This window comes from Alnus glutinosa, chromosome 6 (genome assembly GCF_958979055.1).
Source record: "Alnus glutinosa chromosome 6, dhAlnGlut1.1, whole genome shotgun sequence".
In the NCBI taxonomy this organism is placed as follows: domain Eukaryota; kingdom Viridiplantae; phylum Streptophyta; class Magnoliopsida; order Fagales; family Betulaceae; genus Alnus; species Alnus glutinosa.
Window position 1 is genome coordinate 20,237,927 of NC_084891.1, and position 23,814 is coordinate 20,261,740.

General features: G+C 36.7%; 2 protein-coding genes across 2 annotated transcripts; both read right to left on the reverse strand.

Moving 5' to 3' along the window:
- Nucleotides 1-3,338: 3,338 nt before the first annotated feature.
- On the reverse strand, nt 3,339-5,441 carry LOC133871098 (uncharacterized). Its single transcript, XM_062308460.1, has one exon. The coding sequence runs from the start codon at nt 5,348-5,350 to the stop codon at nt 3,644-3,646; it is 1,707 nt and encodes a 568-aa protein (XP_062164444.1). The 5' UTR covers nt 5,351-5,441; the 3' UTR covers nt 3,339-3,643.
- Nucleotides 5,442-6,775: 1,334 nt separating this feature from the next.
- Nucleotides 6,776-18,381, reverse strand: LOC133871939 (uncharacterized). The gene is made up of 9 exons (XM_062309412.1): nt 18,318-18,381; nt 17,784-17,943; nt 15,553-15,793; nt 15,361-15,425; nt 15,194-15,258; nt 11,650-11,736; nt 11,425-11,555; nt 10,101-10,206; nt 6,776-7,275 (listed from the first exon to the last, which is right to left on the reverse strand). Coding segments are annotated over exons 1-9 (1,110 nt in total). The 5' UTR covers nt 18,319-18,381; the 3' UTR covers nt 6,776-7,021.
- Nucleotides 18,382-23,814: the final 5,433 nt, after the last annotated feature.

The window sequence follows — 23,814 nt, forward strand, 5'->3', positions numbered from 1 at the left end:
TTTGTTTAGAAAAAAATCCTAAAGTTAGCTCGGGGACATGCAGCAAGGTGGTCAAAAAATTATATCTTGAGGTGACAAAAGATCATATCTCTTCCGGCTTAATAAAAGCTTTGGAGACCTGTCTCTCTCTCTCTAAACCCATCGTCGCTCTGAAGCCACCGTCACTCGAGACGGTGCAGACAATGGCCGGCGATGACAACTCCGCAAGTAGTGGCCCAAGTCTCCAAATGTGTTTACTGACTTTGGAGGCTCCTCTCTCTCTCTCTCTCTCGCTCTCTCTCTCTCACACACACACACACCTCCCTCTCTCTATTCCCTCCTTTTCTCTCATCTCTCTCTTTGATCTGAGCCCTACCACCTACTACCGCTGGGGGCGGCGTAGACAGAGGTTGGCATCTCCGGCCACTCTCTCCTCCTTTCTTCTCCCTCAATCTCCTCCATCTTCCAACCCATCTTTCTCTCTTAAATCTCTCCCTTTCTCTCTCAAAACCCATTCTCTCTCACTCTTCAAAACCCATCTTGTATCACCTCGTCCTCGCCCTCTCTCAATCATCACCAAACCAACACAATAACACCCATCAATACAACAAAACTGAAAACATTCATCGATACAACAAAATCAAAGAGAAAACAAGAAATTTCTTTACCTTCCTCTCTCTTTCCGATTTGAAATGCAGCTCAAGGGAAGGGGTCTATCTCTTTGTGATTTGAAAGCAGCACAAGGGAAGGGTTTTTCTCCAAGTAAGGTCCTATCGAGTGAAGCTTAGGAGGAGAGGAGTTGCTGACCATAGAAATAAAATTACTTGTCAAAGAGAAAATAACAGGACATCTTCTGTAAAAATAACCAACGGCCAACATTTAATTTTATCATTTTTAACCAAAACGATGTCGTGTAAGACTAACAAAACGTTTGAAACTTTAACCCGAACTCTTTTATACATTCGCTTCACAACCCCTTTTTCTTCCCTTCAGTCATCACGGTGCTCAAACAGGATAGGGAAATGGTTCATAATAATCAAATTTTACTATTATGAGTCATTTTTCATCTCCAACAAATAGGTAAAATGAATTTTTTCCTTCTAATGTGAATAGTAAATAGACTGTTCTGCATATTCACTATTCACACTACAAAATTTTTTATTATTCTCTCTCCCTATTTCTTTCACACTTTTTTCGACACAAAATAATATCTAAATGCAAGTAAAGAGTAGAATAGAAAATCCGTCTAAAAGAATACAAAAAAAGTAATAGCTAAAATAAAGAATTGCACTTTTTTAATAACTATTTTACCTATTATTGCTAAGCGATGCTCTTATCAATTCTTGTGCTAACAAGAAGTCTACAATTCTTCTTTTTTTAGCAAACAAGAAAAGGGCAAGATAGCCTTCGCTTGAGTTGCTTTAATTTTGGCAATCCAGAAGTCCTTCAATTGAGAACGATTAGGAACCTTAGTTATAGAGCCGAAAAATGATCTAATAGCCATAACCACAAGATGTCCCAAGATATCCAAAAGCTTTCTTTTCTTTTCTTTTTAATTTTTTTTTTTTTTAAAGAAAACATCCTCGAACCCATTTGGGCTTGGGATTTTTTTTTTGAGTAATGATTCAATGCTACTCAAATATACAACTTTTTACCACCTTGCCTATGTGGCAAGTGGTCCCCCACTACTTTTTTAATTTTTTAATTTTTTAAAAATAAATTAAGGTGAGGGACTACCTTGCCACATAAACAAGGTGGTGAAAAGTTGTATATTTAGGTGGTAGTGAATCATTACTCTTTTTTTATACCTCTCAACAAACAAACAAACAAACAAAACAAAACAAAAAAAAAAAAAAAAAAAAAAAAAACCTTCCCTAATTTCCTCCTATCACAACTTCCTTGGACAGCTTCAGCTTCCTCAGTTCAACACAAAAAAGCTGAAACATCAAGATACCCGGGATTTTTCCTTCCAAATATCATTCACCATAGACAGGAACCTTGGATGATTACTCCAATAGTCAAAGAACTTGAAAGATTATTTGATAATCATGAGGAAGTGTTCAGACACCCAACTGGAAGGAACAAAGCTTCAGCGCTTGAGAAAGTGCCCTCCCATTCTGCATTCACCAGAACTCTTGTCAATTTTCCTCAAAATAGGGCCTTTGGCTCTCCTTTTAGACCTGGTGAAAAATCCTCCACCAAACCAAAGATTAAATAAAAATCTACCGATCAAACGACACACGGGCGCCTATCAAATAAACCGAAGATAAACAGCAAAAGAAAATGCAACACCAGAATCCCATTTCAGTTCAAAATCAAATTCGTCAATACTTTCGGTGGAAATCTAAGAGAATATGTACCAGAAACACAAAGATGAAAACTGAGAAAAGAAAAGAACAGTGTCTAAAATATCATTCACATATACTCCTAACTAAAACTTGCAAAACAGAAGTTATGAAACAACCTTTTCTCAAATACCGTGCTCCTCTCATTTCAAATGCACCATAGTAGACAAAAAAGGAAATGCTCTTCATGGTACACTCTCATCCCCTTTTCAGCAGATCAACTCTCCCATAAGTCCATCACAATGGCATGAAAGTAATAACAAAAGGAGATATCAAAAGACCTCCAGGCCTGAGGATTGAGCAATGTAGAAATCAGGAATAATCCAGCTTATTCCCACCTTTCTTGCAAATAAAACACCACCTAGTGACGCATGACCCCTCTTGACAAAATTCTGTAACTCCCTAAAGCCGCTTTCCATCCAAAAATTTTTTAGATGAGGTATTGGAAGAAAAAAGAAAATGTCCAAATTATCACTAGCATAACACAGCAGGTTTACCTAAAAGAGATGAATTATGAATCTTACTCCAAGAAGCATAAGGATCTTGAGCATCCTAGTGAGCTCTCCATTTCAAAATTTTCACCAAAATTTTGTGAAAAACTCAAAAAAGTCCACTTTAACAAACTCTTTATAATTCTCTGTTTTGTCTCTTGTCAGAATTTCACTCCAAATTTGGCTCACAAATTTCATAAGCTATTGAATATTCTATCATTTCTCTCTCCTTTCACTTCACTTTTCACTTTTTCTCTTTCCTCATTTGTTTGGAGTAGTGGCTTAAAACTAATAAAAAATTAATATTTAGTTGAAATAGAGAAATATTTGGAGAGTTTGACATATGAAATTTGTTAAAAGTGATAGATAAAACAACAAAAATATATTGTTTAGCTAAAATTTGGAGAGTTCACTAGGGATTCTCTAATCAAGATTGAGTTGCCCATGACAATAACTATTAGAAACACATGTAAGAACTAGAAAGATTTAAGGAAAAAACTGTAATGATTCACAGATAACAGTCTGGATTAAAGAAAATTCTCATATCAATGAAGAACTTAAATATCCACCAGAAGGCATGGGCATCAACTTGATGGAACGTTGAATTCCACTTGAGGAACAAATCAATATCAATATCAAAATAAACTTTAGTGTTCAGGAGACAAAAGAAACCAGGCAACAAAGGAAGAGTACAAGATGGTGGAATCTTCAAGGACATGAGCATGACAACCAAAAATTAGAGAAACTGTTCCAAAAAAACCTGGCCCTATGGCACAAAAAACTACCTCCTTTTTTCCTTCTTTCGGCTAGGAGTGTGAAATCTATCTACTAGGTAGAACGAGATTTCAACTTCTTCAAGCGTTTGACGGCTGGGGAAATGCTTTTTATTGCCTTCCGGGACTTCTTTACAGAAACAGCACTCTGTTTCACTTTTTTAGTTGCAGGAGGCATCTCCCGGATGGGACCAGGAGGTACCCCTTTCTTAAGTGCACTTCCTCTAGGTGTAACAGATGGAGGCAATCTCAAACTTTGTGGGGGTAATGGACTGTGGGGCTTCCACACCAAGTTATTTTTCATGGAAAACCTAACCTTCTTCCCACTCTTTGCAGATGTGCCAACTTGAGCATCCCCTCCACTATTCAGATCCAGATTTCGTGATTGTTGTGCATCCATACTCTTTGCCCTCTTTCTCTTCTTAGATACAGTACCATTAACTTTACTTTTAGGCAAATCGCACACACTTGCAACAGTAACATCAAAACCTGCTTCAGCAGCAACCTTCTCAAACTGCATCTGGAGGTTCGAAATCACAGATTCATGAAATTCTTCGGAACTTCCATTACCTGCATATTCATCATTTGAATTCTCACCATTTGCTATAGCTACATTCTCCTTTTCTATTTCTGTAGAACCACTCTCTAAAACCATATCAGAAATCTCATTCTCATTCTTCTTCTTCTTCTTCTTAGCCTTCTTGCCACTGCCACCAGAGTCTTTCTTCTTCTTCCTGCTCTTGCTCAAAGGCTTATCATCAGCGCACACATCGACAGCATCTTCACCAACCTCAGCAGGTTCCAGACCACCCACTTCCCTCTCCGTACCAATAGGAACCAAACTCGGCACTTCTTCTTCATCATTTTCAGCAATATCAGGAAACGAAACTTCAATCCCCGAAGTCGCCAAATCCTTCTCCAACTTGGAAAACGCCTCATGCAAAGAAAACAACACCTTCCTATTCCCCTGACAGCACTCAGCCGAAGAACCCAATTCATAAAACTTGCTCGAAAACCCCATTGTTAACGCAATCGTCCCAAAAAACATGGCATCATCACCCGAATCAACCTCACCCCCCGCTTTCTTGATCTCCAACAACTTCTTCCCCATTTTCAACAACTCACCAAACATGTTAGACCTAATCTTCCCTAACAACACTTTATCAGGCACCTTCCCCATAACTGAGACAAAGGGTTCCAAAAGAAGCTCGATTATTTCGGACCGAACCGGAAGGAACGGCCTAAGCTCTTCAAGAAAAACAGAGACAATATGGTAGTTAACACCATTACCCTGAAACTTATCATCGGAAAAGAAAGTGCTCTCCACCAACACACCCATCAAGCGACTCGAAAGCTCCAAATCCCACGAATTACTCTTCAAGAAAGCAAAACAATGGTGCAGAAACCTTCGAATCAAGAGGTAGAACTTGTCTAACCTGAGGACGTCGATGCCGGGCCACTCGCGGCGCATGGTGAGGAGGAAGACGGAGAGGTAGCGGAGGGAGAAAGGGAGATGGAGGCGGAGGAGGAGAGAGGAGAGGCGGTCGATGAGGTGGGACTGGGCGGGGAACTTGTCGGCGTGCCAGACGCAGTAGAAGAGGCCCTTCCAGAGCTTCTTGAGGTCGTCTTCGGGGAGGTCGCGTTGGGACGGAAGCCACGTCTTGAGGATTACCCGGAGGGCCTTGTTCCGGGCGGTCTGGTTGCACGACGCCAGCTGCTTTATCAGTGACATCCCTTCTTCTACATGCGCTCCTTCGCCCATTGTTTTGTTGGGATTTGGAAGCAGCAGCAGCAGAAGCAGCGGTAGGAATCTAGGAGACGTTTATGCTTTTGCTGAAAACCCTAGCCCCGACCCGAGGGACGTTTTGGTCCGGGAAAGAAGTTGGTACTACTTTTGTTGACCCGAACCGATTTTGGCCCATCCTTCCTGCACCATTTTGATTTTTAATTGTTTTCTCTTTGAAAAGTTCTGTGTTTTGACTTTTAGGTCTAATCCAGCGGACCTAACACTTGGAGGACGTATATCACTTTTTTCAGAAAAACATGCAAAATATCCCGCCGGGTTTTTATATCGTTTTTAAATTTTTGACAATATGATGCTGGAAATACTTTTTTTTTTTTTTTTATGATTAATTATTTCTTGAATATATATATATAAGTATTCTGCTTGAAAAGTACACAAATTTTGCTTATATAAAGGCAGGTTTGTATTATTTTGAAATGAAGTATTTAAAGTTATTTTTATGTTTCCTTATTTTGGGCAATTAGGGGTTATCTCTTCCCTATTTGCTATTTTCTCTCTTCTTGAATTTTCTTTTCTATCTTCAATTCATAGTTTACGTCGTTATCATACACTATCAGAATAATCTTAGTTCTGCACAGCGTCACAATATTAGTTTTGATTGTTAATGCTTTTAAATTTATTTTTTTTATATAAAAATATTTTAAATATTTTTGTGAGTGTTCTGTTTTTATCAACTACCTTTCTAAGGAAAGTCATGTGCAATGCTAACTATACTCTTGAAAAAAATTAGAATATCAAAAATTAAAAATTAAAATAAATAAATAAAACTTCGATGTTAAAAGAGTGGTCAGACCATTTATATGCCCTTTGAGAGTCGTCTAGCACCTCTTTAAGGCGAAATAGAATCCTCTCCATTTCAAATTAAATGAATACTATCTTCTTTATGGTCAAAATTTAAAGTTGATGTATCTAATAGTGTACGTGATTTCATATTATTTAAATTTTTAAAAGACGTGTCAATATTAACTTTAGATACATCAACTTTAAATCCTGACTATTCATCTGAAATGGATAGTATCTATTTCATTAAATGAAATTGAAAAAATCATATTCCCTTCAAGGCCGACCTCCCCCTCACTTAAGGGGTGATCTTGCTACCCCTCAAAGGGACTTTGAGGTTGACCGAACCGATTATGCATATTCAATTTTTTTATTTTTTTTTTTCTCTCTCTCTCTTTGTATATTATCTAAGAACCTCCTTTTTCGGAAAATAAAAATAATATAATTTTCTTTTTTTTCTAATTGATTGAGAAAATGGCTAAAAGGGCTAGAGGAAATGATCCTTTCCACTCCTTATCAGAAAGGAAGAGTGAATTGATGATTCTAAAAAAGAAAAATGGAGTGGGCTCCTTAACAAGAAATCCAAAATAAACTAAAACAGTGTAGAAATAATGTAATTAGATTATAAAGAAACTATCATTACAAAGCTTTCTTCCTGGGACATTGAATTTATGTATACAAAAAAATTTCTAATTTGAAACTAAATAATATTAAAAGATGTCATTTGACGTGGGTAAATTAGAATTTTCTTTTTTTTTTTTATTCATCTTCAAGTTGATAAATCAAACTTGAACCAAACCATATATGGATCAAATGTAATTAACTCAAATCTTAATACCATTTGTAAAGTTAAATTAGTAAAGAGAAAAAATTGATCCATTTTAAATTTGTCCATGCCTTCAAGGAATGAATATTAGAACTCTGATGGCTGGAAACAACTGGCTTCCATATGAGATTGGCAAATTCTGGATGATCAACAAAAGGGTTTCTGTTATGCTGATAAAACTTGCATATTCTCTCATTTCTCAACTTCTCTTGTCTTGAAGGTGGATCAACTTCATTCCATTTTAACAATGTAGAAAGCAGTCCCATCTCCCTTTTTCCTACAGTACGTGGAACCACGAAATTCAAGCCAATCAGTACTTATACAGAAGCAGCAAAACAGGCAAACATTCAAACTAAACAGAAGAAACTTTTACAGACCATAGAACAACCAGATTGATTTTGTAACAGAATGTTGAGGGTAATCTTTTGTTCCTAATAAGTGAGAGTATATCTCAAGATCAAGCCAACCATAATGGGAAGGTAAAAATTAAACCAAACGAGGTTGAATGGGTGAAGAATTTATAAAAATAAATTAAACAAAAGAGTTCTGCAGCAATTCTGGGTAATAAGCAAGCCAAAGAGATCTACACACATCTCTTTATTTTCTTATCTACAAAGCTAACAAAGTGGTTAGTGATGCAACTCTAAACAGGACCTGTTATCACACCCACAAATTTATAAGGAAATCAAAATAAATCTTTTCATCGACTTTTGCACAAAAACCTTGATATTTAACACATTGTCAACAATAAATTCAAAAACATTTATTGAGGTCATGGTTTGTACTTCGGAATACAGATTACCAAGTAAGATATTTGGATTTTAGGAGAAAGTCCTAAGTTCCTCTTTTGGATTTACAAGACCAGGATTTAAAATCCTAAAGATTTGAAGTTTAATGTTCTATCTTTCATGGTTTGCCACTGTCGGATCCAATAATTCATTATCAACTGGTAATTGTGTGATAGAGCCATAGAGGTAATAGTGGCACTCATCAAAGGTGCTTCTGATATTAATACTATCAAACGAGATGGAGAAGGAAGTTGTGCTGATAGTGTTGAAGTGAAGGTGACAATGAATTTAAAGCAAATATGAGGGAGGTGTAGCTGTGACACAAGTGTAACATGACTGGAAGAAATAAAAGATAACCTGAGAAGACGATAGTGTTGAACAGATGGTCACAAAGGTATGATAAGATGTAATATTTGCTTTGAGTGAAGGTCATAGTTTTGGTTAAAAATTAGGGTTAAACACCTTTTTGGTTCCTGAGTTTTAACAACTTTATTTTTTAATCCCTGAGTTTCAATTCGCATTACAGATGGTACCTCAATTTTGGGAAAAAACCAAATTAGTACCTCAATTAAGTTTTCCATCCAAAAACTTACGGTCCGCCACGTGTCAACATCTGAGGTTGACACGTGGCACTATATAAAAAAATTAAAAATTAAAAATCTTTAAAAATTAATTAAAAAATATTAAAAAATAAATAAATGAAAAAATTCCCCTTGTTTTTTTATTTTTTCAATTTTTTTTACTTTTTTTAATTTTATTATTTTTTAATTAATTTTTAAAGATTTTAATTTTTAAATTTTTAAATTTTTTTATATAGTGCCACATGTCAACCTCAGAGGTTGACATGTGGTAAGTCGTTAGTTTTTTGACAGAAAACTTGACTAAATATTAATTCGGTCATTTCTCAAAACTGAAATATCATCTATGATGCGAATTGAAACTTGGGGAGTAAAAATTAAAGTTTCAAAAACTCAAGGACCAGAGATGTATTTAACCCTAAAAATTATTAAAGCATGGTGATTTGGTGACGAAAGTGTTGCTTGAGACTATGAGAATATTAAACAACTAATTAAATAATTAAATTCACATCTTCCTATCAACTTAAACTCTTGAGATAACTAGTAATTTTACATGCTATCATAACAGAATTGTGAGTTTGAACTCTTATTCCAATAGTTTATTTTCTATTTCAATTAAAATATTATATGTAATGTCTAGTCCCATAAATGAGAAAAAGTATTAAAAAATTAAATTCACATCTTTCAATTAGATTAAGCTTTTAAGAAAAGTGGTGATTTAACATAGAATAATTGTGTTGGTGATGGAGGTAAAGTTAAAATGAGGTTAAAGCAAAACGAAGCATAGTGCAACAATGAGAAAAGTATAACCATAATGGGCGGCCATTAGTGGTGATGATGTGCATCTGAAAGCGTTGCTAATGGTAGAGGATGACGAATACAAGCTGCTAATAATGGTGGCAAGAGTGCCTCAGAGGTACCCTAAATAGCAAGGGTAGTAACCACCATCAGGACAGCATTGCGGCAATACACAAGAAAGCCTGGTATTATGGATGTTTAGCAGAGCATTGAGTGACAGTAATGGCAATTGAAGTGATGGTGACCAACTGGAGTAATTCTATATGTCATATAAATGTCCATCAAATAATGAGGTGGTTTTTAAAATTACCATTGAGCATGTGATTAATCAAATGGTGAATTTAATCAAATTGTGATTTTAAAAGCCACCTCAATTATTTGATGGACACTTGATGGATATTTATATGACATATAAAATTATTCGAACAACTAACCATAGTGATAGCGGTGTTGGTGGTGGCAAAGGTGGAGGTGGACACTTAACAATACTAGTGAATGTGATTAGAGGAGTCATCTAAATACTAGCTTTGGAAGATTTTGAGATTTAGGATGCCAGAAAACCAACTATTCTTGCAAAAAGAAGAGTACCAAACTCCAGTCAGGTTTTTCTGAGTACCAAATTGACGCCTTCAGTTTTCATACTATACCAAGTACCAACTACAGAACACTGCCGTGCCATGTTTAATATCCATTTTTTATTTTGTTCTTTTTTAAAATTTTCAAGTAGATAAAAGACTTCTGCCAAAGGTCGATGGCTACAGCCACCTTGTGAATGTGGCCGACTCCAATTAGTTTGAACTAATACATTGTCATCTGCCTACAGGATTTCTGTTTTCCCTTGGCCCTTTTTGGTCCAGGAGAGTCTATAAATCAGAAACCAACAATGTGAGTGGAAGAGCTAGACTCAGAAAAAATTACTGAAGTCTCTTCTAACTAACCAATGCTTGGAGAATCTGAAAGGTGAAGATCCAGGCCTCCACCTGGCTGATGAAACCCATAGCAGACCGCCATGTACATTAATGCCCTTGCAATATCCCCTCGAACCTGAAGTCAATTGGTATAGAAAACAACTTGAGTAATGTATATCGCAGGACTATAGAAGACAATCAATTTCAAATCACCAATAAATTCCTTGTCCAGGAAATGTGACCCACAATACAAAGCCAGTTGCAAATGGAAGATATGATAGTTGAATGTTTTCTGCATGCCCCTTCAGCAGGTACAATATTTTTTCAGACTCTAGGGAAAAGAAACCAAATTACCCTTGAGTCATTCAATCTTGAGTGCAATGCTAGAACCTCAATCAGAGACAATCCATTGTTTAGGAATAGGTTAATTCCAAAACTTGAAAAGAACTATGCCAATGATCTTTAGACCAAACGGTATCTCCTTCCCTCTTAAATAAGGTATAGAGGGCATGGTCAAATGTCCAATTCTATATGGTTGTGTTATATTTACCTTCGAAAAAAACCAAAGAAACTATAAGTGGTTGAGGACCACGCATAAATCATGAACCCCAATTCCCAAAAATCATTTAAACACAATAGAGGTACAATAACTGAAATTTTTCATTTTTGATGAAAGAGGTCCGTTAACTGAGATGACAGAAAGTAAAACAGAAAGCACTTCATATCATATGGGGGAGTCAGAATGCCAGACCAAAAACATAGTCAAAGGCTATCTGTTGTAGCATCCCTGTGGTACACAGTCCCCACAACGTCAGTGGCTGATTAAGTGGCACATAAACAATTTAAAAGATTTAAATTTCATATTAATATTGATCCTTCATTTAAACTTTTCTATTAAGTCCATTTGAATTTTGTAAAGACCAGAGCAAATGGGAGGAAAATAGCTCAAAGCTTAAGAAAGGAGACCTTTTCTTTTATTTTTTCCAATGCTTTGACGAAGACTTTTAACTTTGCAAACTCCTGATAGAGCCTTAAATTAATTCATCAGTAAGTGGCTTGAAAATTTTAACCTATCTTTACATCACGAAACAGAGAGAAACCAGAAGATTTAGATAAGTTGTTTGAATAGGACGAGCCTTTTGTTCTTCACAATTTGGGCTTATTTATGAGAAGAAGTTGATTAGTCTCATACTATGTACCACTAAGAGTCTCCGCCCATTACAATCAATCTAATGAGAAGAGTAGTAAAACTGAACTTGTTGAACACAATAGTTGAGCAGAAATGAGTATCAGTTTTTGCTCTCGTAAAAAGCATTTACAATTTAGATTTGCTTTAGTGAAAAGATAAAATAACCTTCACAGGTGGTGCCCATCTTTCGTTGTCAGTTTCCGTGTCTGAAGCGGCTTCTTTGTTTGCTGGCCTCAAACATTTGTTTGAGTTAACATTGCATAGCCCATAGTATTTGTTTCCCCTAGATGAATTCACTGCAGGAAATTAACTAGAACTTTTAACTAACATCAGAATATTTGAGGTCGACTTCTCATTTAGATAGACAATAGAGAATAGAGACCCACTTACCATTCACATCTTCTGGGCGAATATTGTGTATGTCAGTCATTGATGGACCATCAGTTAGCCCATAAGAACGAGGCCACAAGTGTTCCCCTGAGAAAATAGCAGCATTAAAACTTGTTGGAACTGACAAGCTATAAGCTACTAACACGAATTAATTCAATAAGATTGTCAAACAATTCAGAGTTAGATCAAGTTAGAATGGGTTACAAAGTGAGCTCACTTTCTTTTTTGTACATTAGAATAAAAAAGAAATAAATTGGCAGAGATAATCTCTATAAATAAAAAACATAAAGCACGTATGCAACTTGAAATAAGGCTGGAAAATTTACCTATACAAGTAATGAAAAGACTAATGAAACTACCTTCAACTTGAAGATCAGATGTAATCAGGGAGTATAATTGATTGCTATTTGCAATAAACAGTATTTAGTGAAAAACAAAAGCATTTCTGTCTCTTCTTTATTATTATTGTGACCAGCCTTGCGGTAGAATTTCTAGCCTTTCTCTTTCATCCCAAATAAATAGAAGACTCCTTTATTAGTCCTAGTTTGACTTGAAGCATAGAATGTCCTTACAAAGGTATTCCAAGGAAAGGATCCAGGTAAAAAAGTTAGAGAGCATGAGTGGTAAGAAAAAAAATCCAAAAAAAAAAAAAAGTGGATGAGAAGTTAGAATGAATGCCCAGAAAAGAGAGGAGACATCTATAAGGACCTAGTCTAGATGCCAACTCAATACTCATTGTGATCTATCCCAAAACTACTTCAACTGAGACATCATAACTTGACTAAGAGAACCTAGGAGCAGATCCACACTCCAAGAAAGGAGGAAAAGTAAAATCAGGAAGCTTGGTTTTGGCATCATAAACTAATGCTACAACACACGCATGCAAACACAGACATGCTAACGAAAATACACTGAAACATACACACAAGAGATCAGCAGTTGAAAAGTAAAATCCACATTATATACAGGGCATATTAGCATTGATAAAGCCCGATTGCTTTGGCCAAACATATTAAAAGAAGAATCTGGTTATAAAATAATAGTAATAAATCAGCTGAGCTGAAATTTCTAAAAGTGAATACAACTTAGTTATAAGGCAAACAGGTAATTTCACCCTACTCAAAATCATTCTAAACTGATCGGTATTTTTTTAATTTAATTTATAATCCAACTGAATACCTTTTAATCAAGAATAAAGGAAAAATTCAACATACCATATATTCTGGGTGAGCTACACATACCTTCCTGAAGGTATTTTTTGTGAGAGTTGACTATCCCCAGGTTAAAGGAAAGTCAAGTTGCCCTACTTTAAAGGGGACACTGTTTAAATTGATGGAATAAGGTAACGTGCAAAGCACAGGAGCTAATGGAAGTAGACTTTCTTATCTGTTTCTTTATTTTATCAGAATTTTGAAACTCACATTTCTCTTTGTTTTCTTCCTACCCAAACAATCTAAACAAACAAAATCAACCCACTCTCAAGTACACAGCCAGAAATTTTTTTGTTATAGTTTTATTTATGTTTCCATCAGTTCTAGGAATCAAGAATGACTGCAAATACATTAGGATGAGGATATACGTTCAAAGGTGAGGGTACCAATCTGAAATAGTGCTTGATCAAACTTGAAGGCAGAAAAGGACAAGAGGAAAACCAAAAAATGATGAGCAAAGATGCTTGGATTTAATAAAACAGAGATGTGGCGAAGACTATGACTAATGCTAAATAGCAAAGAAATATACATTTAGCTAAATGCAATTAATAGAAAAGGCTTTCATACAAGTCGTTGTTCCTCTTCTTCTTCTCTCTTTTTTAAAAAAAAATAAATAAATAACAAGAAACCCACAACTCCTTTTAGAAGCTGTTGGAAACTCTGAATGTAGAATTCTACCCATAGTAACTTTGCATTGGTGAGCCATGACCTGAACCTCATCCTATCTTCTTTATTACTCTATTGGGAAATTAACTTTTCCAGCCTTCATGTCTCGTGATCTTCTAAGCCAACATTACCCTTTCATTTTCTCACTACCCAAACAATCCAAACAAACAAATTCAACCACAAACTCAATCACAGTGCTATAACTGCTGCTCTATTTAATGCTTCTTCTATTTTTACTCATACATTCTAAGTTTTAGAAGTACTTTTACAATTTCAGAAGCTTCAAAATGGGCAGCATTGTGATTTGTGTTAACTACTGATTAGGATCAGTTATTCATTCTCATGTAAGATATTAGTAAGTTTTAGTTCACTACTCAAATTTTCATGATTTCATTCCTTTATAAATGGTGAGTCCTAATCCTCTCAGGAAAACGAGTGCCAGGAGCCTATATAAAAGTAACAAAAAAAAATTACCCTCTTTTAAGAGATCTTAAGAGTGTTATTGCCTTCTTTAACTGGGTAATTTGATTGGCTAGCCTTTCTTCTTTGTAACTCCAAATGCCTATAATTTTTAAAGGACACTAGTGTAGTATGTCAATAAGGATACTAGATCTCGGAGTAGACAACTTCCTGAGATCTAGCACGGAGACAATGGAAAAATATGTTTGTTTTGTGAAATTTAACTATTCTAGATATATAGTTACATTTAACATTTCCCAAGCATAAGACCTATTAAAGGAAAAACATCTAAATTTCTTGACAAAAAATGACTTCACAATTAAATTATCGGTCTCGAAACAAGCATCAGACATGGGTTGACAAGAGTGTTGTGGACACCTAAGTTTCTTAAATGCCATAATTCTGACCAGCGAAAGCCTTACAATAATAGCTTATTATAGATCCCATTTGCTCCCTATAGCAATGTAGACCTAATAAAAATTAAATACACCTATTTAAATCGTTATTCTATTCTAAAACCCATTTTCCCCCCGAGCAATAACTAGAGTTGTGCATGGAAACTGAGGACCTGATGAAAATGAGAAACCTGAAGCACATTGACCCTGTTAAGAAAACTAGGATGCATCTGCTCACAACATTGACCCTGTTAAGTACAGCAGTGGACATACTTAGATGTCCTTTAAACCTATGACTATTCGGACACTTCTCCAATTAAACAGTTGGTAAGTCGACTTCTTCAAGACACATTACCCATCTCTTCCTGATATTTTATGGAGTTAAAATTTCTTTTTCTAAAACTAAGGACCTCATTCACCTAAAAGAACTGCAAACTTATAAAGATATTTATGCACATTAATCATGAAAATTATATATAGCTACTAGTTATATGACAATGAATAATTCCTAGACTACGAATATAATTATTCAAAGAATATCGTGTTCATGTTCCATATTTCTAATCACAACAAAACACATACTTAGTCAAATTCGCATGTCTATATTATTGGGAATTGCCATGTTCAACACCCTGTTTATAACAAAACAAACTTGTTTTGTTATTGATATCTTACCCTCATGTTGAAATTATTACTGAAAGTACGCCTGTAATCATCAAAATTATAATAGTTGAAAAGTCAAACTGTAACTGGGATTTGTAAGTAATTAACATCAAAATTTGGTAATTGCAGCAAATTTGATAACTGACTCACTATTCCAGCCCTCTGGCTTTCCTGCTAAACGCTTTGGGACAACTCTCAAGGAGTAAATTTCAATTCTGCATATAAAGATAGCTGAATAAAATAGTAACACTTATGTGGTGAATGTAACAAATAGAAATTAAATACTAGGAAGTAGTATCAGTTGTAGTGACCCATACATCCCTGATGAAGCTTCTGGTTTATCAATATCAGCAGCGTCAAGAATCTTGAGGGCATCCCACACCTGTTTATTACGAAGAAAAAAAATCAATTTTCTGGGTATGAGCACTAAATATTTGTGAAATGTACTAATTTTACTCTTATCAGAAACAGTAGCGGCAGTTAGAAGTTAAATCTACCAACAAGATCACCTCTTTGTAGGATAAGGAATGATGTGGGGCAATGATGCGACTCAATTTTTTCTTGAGTGCTTCACCACCCAAATTTTTCGCACTGGCATAATAATTGTTAGCATCCTCACAAGCATATGTGAAAGAAGGAGAGGGATGAGCGTCTGCTACAAGATTGAGGCAGAACAAGTAAAAGAAGATAATCTGAGAAGCACATCTCCTTGAGTTATCAAAGCTAAACCACCTGAAATCCCATAAGCCCCTAACAAGAAGGCAATGTTAGAATTTTCATACCACTTTGAGTTCAAGAACCATTAACAACTTATAGTTTAATAAGACTTGAAGCGAAGGCTAGATAATAATAATTCTCTCAAATATGCATCACACACTACTAGACATAACTTTTCCGGCACATAAACTGTTTCGTTGTGATGCAGCAGCCAAAGCATGGCCAGAAATACTTAGTACCAAAGCCCAAGAGCAGCATTGTGTCAATTAAGATCCCATGCCAATTGAAGAACCTTTTCTGTCAAAGGTTGAGTGCCATAGTAGTCGTTTGAGCCTTATTAGTTCTATCTGAGGTTGTTTTGTGTTTTGTGTTTTGTGTTTTTTAAAAGTGTTTTGTGGTTTGTATTTTATTTTTTGAAAATTGTTTTGTTGTTTGTTTTGAAAAGTGTGTTAGTGGTGGAACCACATCTGAAAATTCATATGGTAACTATTGTCTAGACAGTTTTTTTTTTCAAATTTATTTTCTACTGCCAAGCCGGACTCAAAAGCTCAAAAGAAAATCCAAACAGGCAGATTTTACTAATTGAAATAGGCCAGTTTTTCTTAATCTGAATTTTATAGGTTAGAAACACAATGCACCCTAATGGGCCAAGCCAAAAACTGAAATAGTTGGGCTAGAAATGCGATGGCCCAAACAGGCCAACAGGGGTCTGCATTTTCCCCGCCCACTGCCTACCGGCCGAAACCACACCGCCACACTCCACTAATGGTTGGTGGCCCATAGGTGAAAAAAAAAAAAAAGAAGGAATTTCTAACTTTGTCAGGTCGATAGGTAGAAAGGATTATGAAATGTCGGTATTCCGACCCAACCCAACCCAACAAAGAATAGAAACATGTTTTTTACACTTTATTGAAACAGCATCGATTTGTACCAAACAAAAACGATGCCATTTTATACAGGTATATATTCATTGCTAACTTAGCAAACCCTACACCCACTTCAGTTCAAACATCTTTTTGAAATTGGAAGTGGCTCACTCCCAATTTAAGTGTCTCCTATTTCCTTGCATTTTAAAATGAATGAGAAACACATGTTAAAGATGAATCTAAAGGCCACGCCATCTATACATGTACTAACTTTGCAACTAAACTTTTTCTTACACAACTGTTTTTTCCTTTGAATCCGTATTGATCCATTTTGGGAGGGAATTCAACATGGTAAATCCAAGAAGTATATAGCAATATTGTACTTATTGTTTGGAAGGTTATTTGATGATTATGATTTAACCAGGGGTGGCTCTAGTGAAAGTTTATTCGAAAAACAAATTTCGCTCTGGTGTCAAGTTATCATGTATCCAAGAGGTTTTTGAAACTACCGGTGTTTCCATAATAAGTTTGTCAGTGGTTACAAGATGTATCATCAATGTGGCAACGCAAGGAAATAGACCATTTATATCTATGCGTCAACCAAGAAGTAAGATATGTGAGTATTATTCATGATTCCAATAGATCATGGAAAGTTAGAAGCTATTCTCCAGAATAAGTTTTATTCTAATCCAAGGATCCCCACCCTCCACCTCCCATTGTGGCACCCGGCACCACCCTCTTCCATCCGTTGCCCGCCACCCGCCAGCGTTGCATAACTCCTCCACCCACCCAAAAAGAAAACTTTCCTTTCCCCGTAGCAGTCCTTCCTCCCCCTGTCTGTGGGGCCTCTGTGAGGTTTTCTTTGAATTGTTGGCGACAATATTGGGTGAAGTTCGGTAAGTTTGAATGGTTATTCTAATTGCAGTGGAAAAATACTTTTCGTAGTAATCAAACAACGGAAAACATTTTCAACATCATTCAAACAATCAAAAATCAATGATTTCTATCTAATAATCTCCGAAATATTTTCTCCAAGGAGGAGAAAAACGAAAGACGTATTTCATCAAACAGTTAAGTGGTGTAAGAGAGACCAATGCTCAAAAGTGAAGAACTTTATAATTAGATTCTGGTCTTGAAGAGAGGATTAGAATGCTAACCTGGCACAGATTTTAGAAACCCAATTACGCTCTGGGGCTGGCGTGGTATGACGAACAACTCTGATGTCTAAATTGGGTCCAGGGGTTCCAAAATTGGAGCTTCTGAAGCGCCGGTGACCTGAAGCGGGAGTGGGTATCAGCTTACGTTTCCGGACAGCCACTGCGTAAGATTTACCCAAATTCAGTTTGCTGTCGATGAGGAAAGGAGTCTTCATGTTTGGACTTTTTTTCTTTTTTCTTTTTTCTTTTATCTTTTATCTTTTTATGAGCAAGTAAAAATGCGAGCAGGTTTAAAGCATGTTCAGATTCTGGAACTTGAAGTGGTCCTCTACGGCTGCCACTATCATTTTGTAAGCAGACTGCCGTGGTGCAAATTTTGGGACCACAAATTCAGCGTAGCAAAATGCCAAGAACCATCTCAGGTCGTTGTCTCAGGCCAAGAACCTTTCTTTTTCAACTTCTGCAATGGTTTTACGCAAAGCAAGAGAGGAGAAAGTGAAGCAGTCAGAGGAGTCTTTGAGGAGGGTCATGTACTTGAGCTGTTGGGGTCCCAATTGAATTGTTGCAAAACTCGGCTGAAGAATGTGGCCGTACAAGAAGCCGGTGAGCTCTACAAGTGGAACTTCGTTTAGTGAGTGAAGGAAGATTATTAGGCATTTTTTTGGCAAAGGTATGTCCAGGTCACGATAGTGCTTGCGACTAATCGTATTACTTTTCCCACTTTTTTACATTTTTCAATAATAATTAATAGGGTTAAATATTTAATTGTTACCCGTGCTTTACAAACTCTATTTTTTGTCTTAAGAGTTTTTCTTTTAGGATAATTGCACCGTTGATCCATGTGGTATGCCATAATTATTTTTCACTCTCTATGATTTAAAAAGTTCATGGGAGGTCGCTGTGCTATGCAATAATTACGTTTTACTCCCTAGGTCGATTTCCGTCCACCATTTTAACGGAATCTGTTAGTTCTACACGTCAGCGCCACGTGTCCATCTTAATAAAAAAATATAAATTTATTAAAAAATAAATAAAAATACTTTTAAAAAAAAAAAAAAAAAAAAAAAAAAAAAAGAGGGAAGCAAGGGGCCACCCCTTGCTGCTTTTCTTTTTTTGGTTTCTTTTTTAGGGAAAATTGCATCGTTGGTCCCTGTGATATGCCATAATTATTTTTCACTCCCTATGGTTTAAAAAGTTCATAAGAGATCCTTATGGTATGCAATAATTACGTTTTACTTCCTGGGTCGATTTTCCGTCCACAATTTTGACGGAATCTGTTAACCCTACACGTCAGCGACACGTATCGCCATCTTATTGGCGACACGTGTCCATCTTAATAAAAAAAATTAAAATATTTATTTTTTAAAAAAAATTAAAATATTTATTTTAAAAAAAAAATTAAAATTAAAAAAAAAAACAAAAAACAAAAAACAAAAATAGGAAAGGGGGTGGCCCAGCCACCCCCAAAGGAGTGGCCAGGCCACCCCGAGTGGCCGGGGGTGGCGCGCGGCCACCCCCAGGCCATTGGGGGTGGCCCGATTGCCACCCCCGGCCACTGGGGTGGTCGCGCGCCACCCCAAGCGACCTCTGGGGATGGCGCGCGGCCACCCTCAATGGCCGGAGGTGGCCCGAAGGCCACCCCCAATGGCCTGGGGGTGGCCGCGCACCACCCCCAATGCCCTGGGGGTGGCCGCTCACCACCCCCGGCGGCCTCTGGGGGTGGCCTGGCCATCCCTTTGGGGGTGGCTGGGCCACCCCCTTTCCCATTTTGTTTTTTCTTTTTTTCTTTTTTTTGTTTTTGAATTTTAATTTTTTTAAAAAAAAATAAGTATTTTTATTTATTTTTTAATAAATTTTTATTTTTTTATTAAGATTGGACATGTCAGCGCCACGTGTCACTAATAAGATGACGACACGTGGCGCTGACGTGGCATTTGACGAAATCTATTAAAAATTTAACAGAATTTGACGCCAGGGATCGATTTGTAATTATTACATACCACAGGGATCTCTCATGAACTTTTTTAAACCATAAGGAGTGAAAAATAATTATGGCATACCACATGGACCAACACTGCAATTTTCCATTTTTTTTAATTTTAATTTTTTTTAAAAAAAATAAGTATATTTATTTTTTTTTTAATAAATTTATATTTTTTATTAAGATGGACACATGTCGCCATCTTATTGGCGACACGTGGCGCTGACGTGACATTGACGGAATTTGTTAAAAAATTTAACAGAATTTGACGCTAGGAATTGATTTGTAATTACTGCTTATCACAGGGACTTCACATGAATTTTTTAAACCATAGAGAGTAAAAAATAATTATGGCATACCATAGGGACCAACGGTGCAATTATCCATTTCCTTTTTATCAAATGTGGTACCTGTGGTATGGAAAAAGATGGAAATGGTACTTCCGTCCAAAACTAACGTCTAGCCATGTCATCCTACAGGTATCGACATATATGAGTGACACATGTCTCCGTGCACACCTCAGCGTGAGAGAGACATCCACGTCAGCCTATCTTCACTACCACATCACTTAAGAGTGAATTTTCAAAAAAATGGCGAATTTTCAAAAAAACAAAGAGTAAAAATATTTCTTTTCAATGTAGATAGTACTATTTTTCTTAACTTCCGATCATTTGTAGCTCTACATCCTCAAAGTTCGTCTTTCTCCCCAAATCTCTTTCATTCCTTCTTACCTCGTTCAATCTCCCCCCAAAGCTAGTTCCAACATTTAGGCCGGATTTGTTGTCGGAGGCAGATGAAGTAGATTTGCAGTTAGATTTTCCCGAAACCCACTCAGCCAACCTTCTCGGAACCCACTCGTGACAAAGTACCTGCAAAAGACAGAAGGTATTTCTGGACCCGAATGTGATATTTCTTTATGCTTTGTGTGAACTTTCTTTGTGATATGCGAAAACCCAAGAAGCGTTTATATACATCTTTTGTGTTAGGGTTGGTTGTTTGGTAAAGTAATTTATATATATATAAATGAGTTTGGTTTTGTGGGCAAAGCATAAAGTGTCGAGCTTTATGTAGGGTCTCCAATGCACTGTGTTTTATGTGTTTTTGTCTGTTGTAGCTTTTTGCATTTTCTGTCATGTTCTTGTCTGAATGTTGTTGGGAACAATGTGTAAAGAATTAGGTCTGGACTTCAAATTTTTAGGTCTTCCAACTTCCAAAAAGTTGAATGTAGTTGAGTGAGAGACTCTAAAAGGTCCACACTCATTGATGTTAGTTCTGACAATGTGGGTATGGTAGGTTTAACATTATGTTTCTTAAAAGGTCTTGAATTCGTATGTGTTTTGTGGTCCCCAGTGCACTGTGTTAGATTAGAATAACATGTATTGAATTCGTATGTCATATGGTCCCCAATGCACTGTATTAGATTAGCATCACAATCTTGCCATTACTTTACACTTAAGATTAAAATAAAGAGAGTATATATATCACATGTTATTATTGGTTGGCAAAGGCTATTTAGGACAAATCTCATCTCAATTTGACTTTTTTTCTTTTGGAACAGATGAGGCACTCTGTTGTTTTTGTAAGTGAAAATGATTACAAGTTTATGCATTATTACTCTTAGTTTAGTTATTTAATTTTATCAATATTTATGAAAGGGAAGTAAATAATGAGAAGTGATTAGTTAGGAATGACTAATCTTTTGGTTAATAGGTCCAATTTGTTAAAGTTAAGTGCCAAAGAATACAAATTCTATTAATTAAGTGGATGCTCATCCACATATTCAATACTAGGTAGCACCTGTTAAATAATAGATACTAGATGTAATGTGTAATATGGTGTGCTAATTTGTTGCCTGGTATTGCAATTGGAATATGCTCATTAACTTTCAACTTTTTGATAATTGGGAGACTACAATTTTTCAAAACATTGAAACTTGTTAGGACATTATTAAACTACTGCCGAATGAACTGTTTATGTATTTCTCTCCCTGTCCTTGTCCTAGATTGTATTTACTGTATAAAAGCGTGCTAATTACTTGTTAACTTAGTGCTGCTTCAACTCTCCATATCATAATTTTTGTACTTTGTGCAGAAATGGATCCAGTGTTTGATCTAATCATTTACCATCATGGGTCCCTATCCGAACACAGAATGGAGTATATAGGAGGAGACATTATGGAAATTCAACAACTGGATGCAGACAAGTTTGCCAGTTGGGACATTACAAATGTACTAAAAGAGTACTCGGGGTACTGATACAATGACATACCGGCAATGTACTACAAGTACGACGATCAAAGCAATGAAGATATACACGGTCTGAATTCAAACAAAGATTTTGAGAATATGATAAATGGGATCATAAATGGTTGCAGAAAGAAGTTGCGTGTGTTTGTAGACCATGAAGAGGAGGAACCAATTGAACCGGTCCCGATTGAAGTGGTGGCCCCAATGTTGCTTCTCTCTCAGATTTCTTCAAAGGTGGAGATTCAATTTTCCGAGGATGATGTGCCAAAACACAGTTCACAGCCAGCGGAGCAGCCTACTGTACAGCCAGTAGAGCAGCCTGCCCAGAAGTCTGTCCGGAAGTCTGCCTGGGAACCTCGAAGGCAGTCAGTCCAGCAGCCAGTACAGCAACCAACACAATAGTAGCCTCAAGATGATGAGTACTTTGAGTTGAGTGACTTTGAAGTCACTGATGAAGAAGAAGAAGACATCTTCACTGAAAGTGAAGAAAATGTTTTAAGCCAGGCGAGGGAAGAAACTAGCAAATGCTATCAGTCATGGGATAAAGCATCTACATCAAATGAGGGATATGATGCAATAAATGACCCAGATGACATATCCCCAAATAGTGAAACATTTGACAGTATGGGCAGCGAGGAGGATGATGAAGGTGAACATCATCCGAGAAAAGTGAGGAGGTATCTCGAGTGGAAGTTGAAGCGAGACCTTAAAGAAAAAGTGTAATTATTAGTAGGGTTGAAGTTCAGCAACCCTACTGAGTTCAAGAAAACCTTACAAGTGTTTGTGGTGCAAAATCCATTTGACTACAAATACCAGCACAATGAGAAGACGCGGGTCTCCGCAGTCTGCAAGAAAAATTGTCCATGGAGAATACACACAAGCTGGTCCAACTGCAAATCATTCTTCCAGATCAAAACCTTCCACTCAAATCATAATTGTGGCAGTCATTACCACAACAAGTGGGCAACAATACCTTAGGCTGCTAATAGATATATAGATAGTTTTAGGGACAATAGAGACTTGAAATCGAAAGGTCTGAGGGAGATGATCAGGAGGGATTACCATGTTAAGATGAAACTGTTGAGCTGCCACCGTGCAAAAAGAAAGGCACTACAGCTCTTGGATGGTATAGATGGTGAGCAGTACAGGTACACCAGGGAGTACGCCAATGCACTACTGCATTGGAATCAGGTTTCCTCAGTGTACATTCAGCGAGATGGAGTGTTCTTCCAGCGGATGTATGTCTCATTGGCTGCCTGCAAGCAAGGCTTCTTGGCTGACTGTAGGCCAATGATCTGTGTAGATGCTTGTTTCTTGAAGGGGAAGTGGGGAGGTCAACTGCATGCAGCAGTTGCAAGGGATGCAAATGATGACATCTTTCCAATAGCATATGCTGTATGCGAGTCTGAAACCAGGGAAACATGGACTTGGTTCTTGCGGGCACTGTTGGAAGATATTGGCTACCCTCTTGAGCATATGTGGTCATTCATGTCTGATCGTCAAAATGTAATATTTATGTAATTGTCTTGTGCTCCTACAAAATGTACTCAAAAATATTTTAACATGTTTCTACTAAATATTATCAAACAGGGGTTGATTCAGGCTTTAGACGAACTAATGCCTGGCTTGGAGCACAGATACTGTGTCAAGCACTTGCATGCCAACCTGAAGAGGAAAGGGTTTAAGGGAAAGGAGTACAAGGATGCTCTTTGGGGTGCAGCCAGGGCACCCAACGAGATACAATTCAAGTATTACCTTGAGGTAATCAAAGGAATGGACCAGAGTACATACAACTACCTTGAAA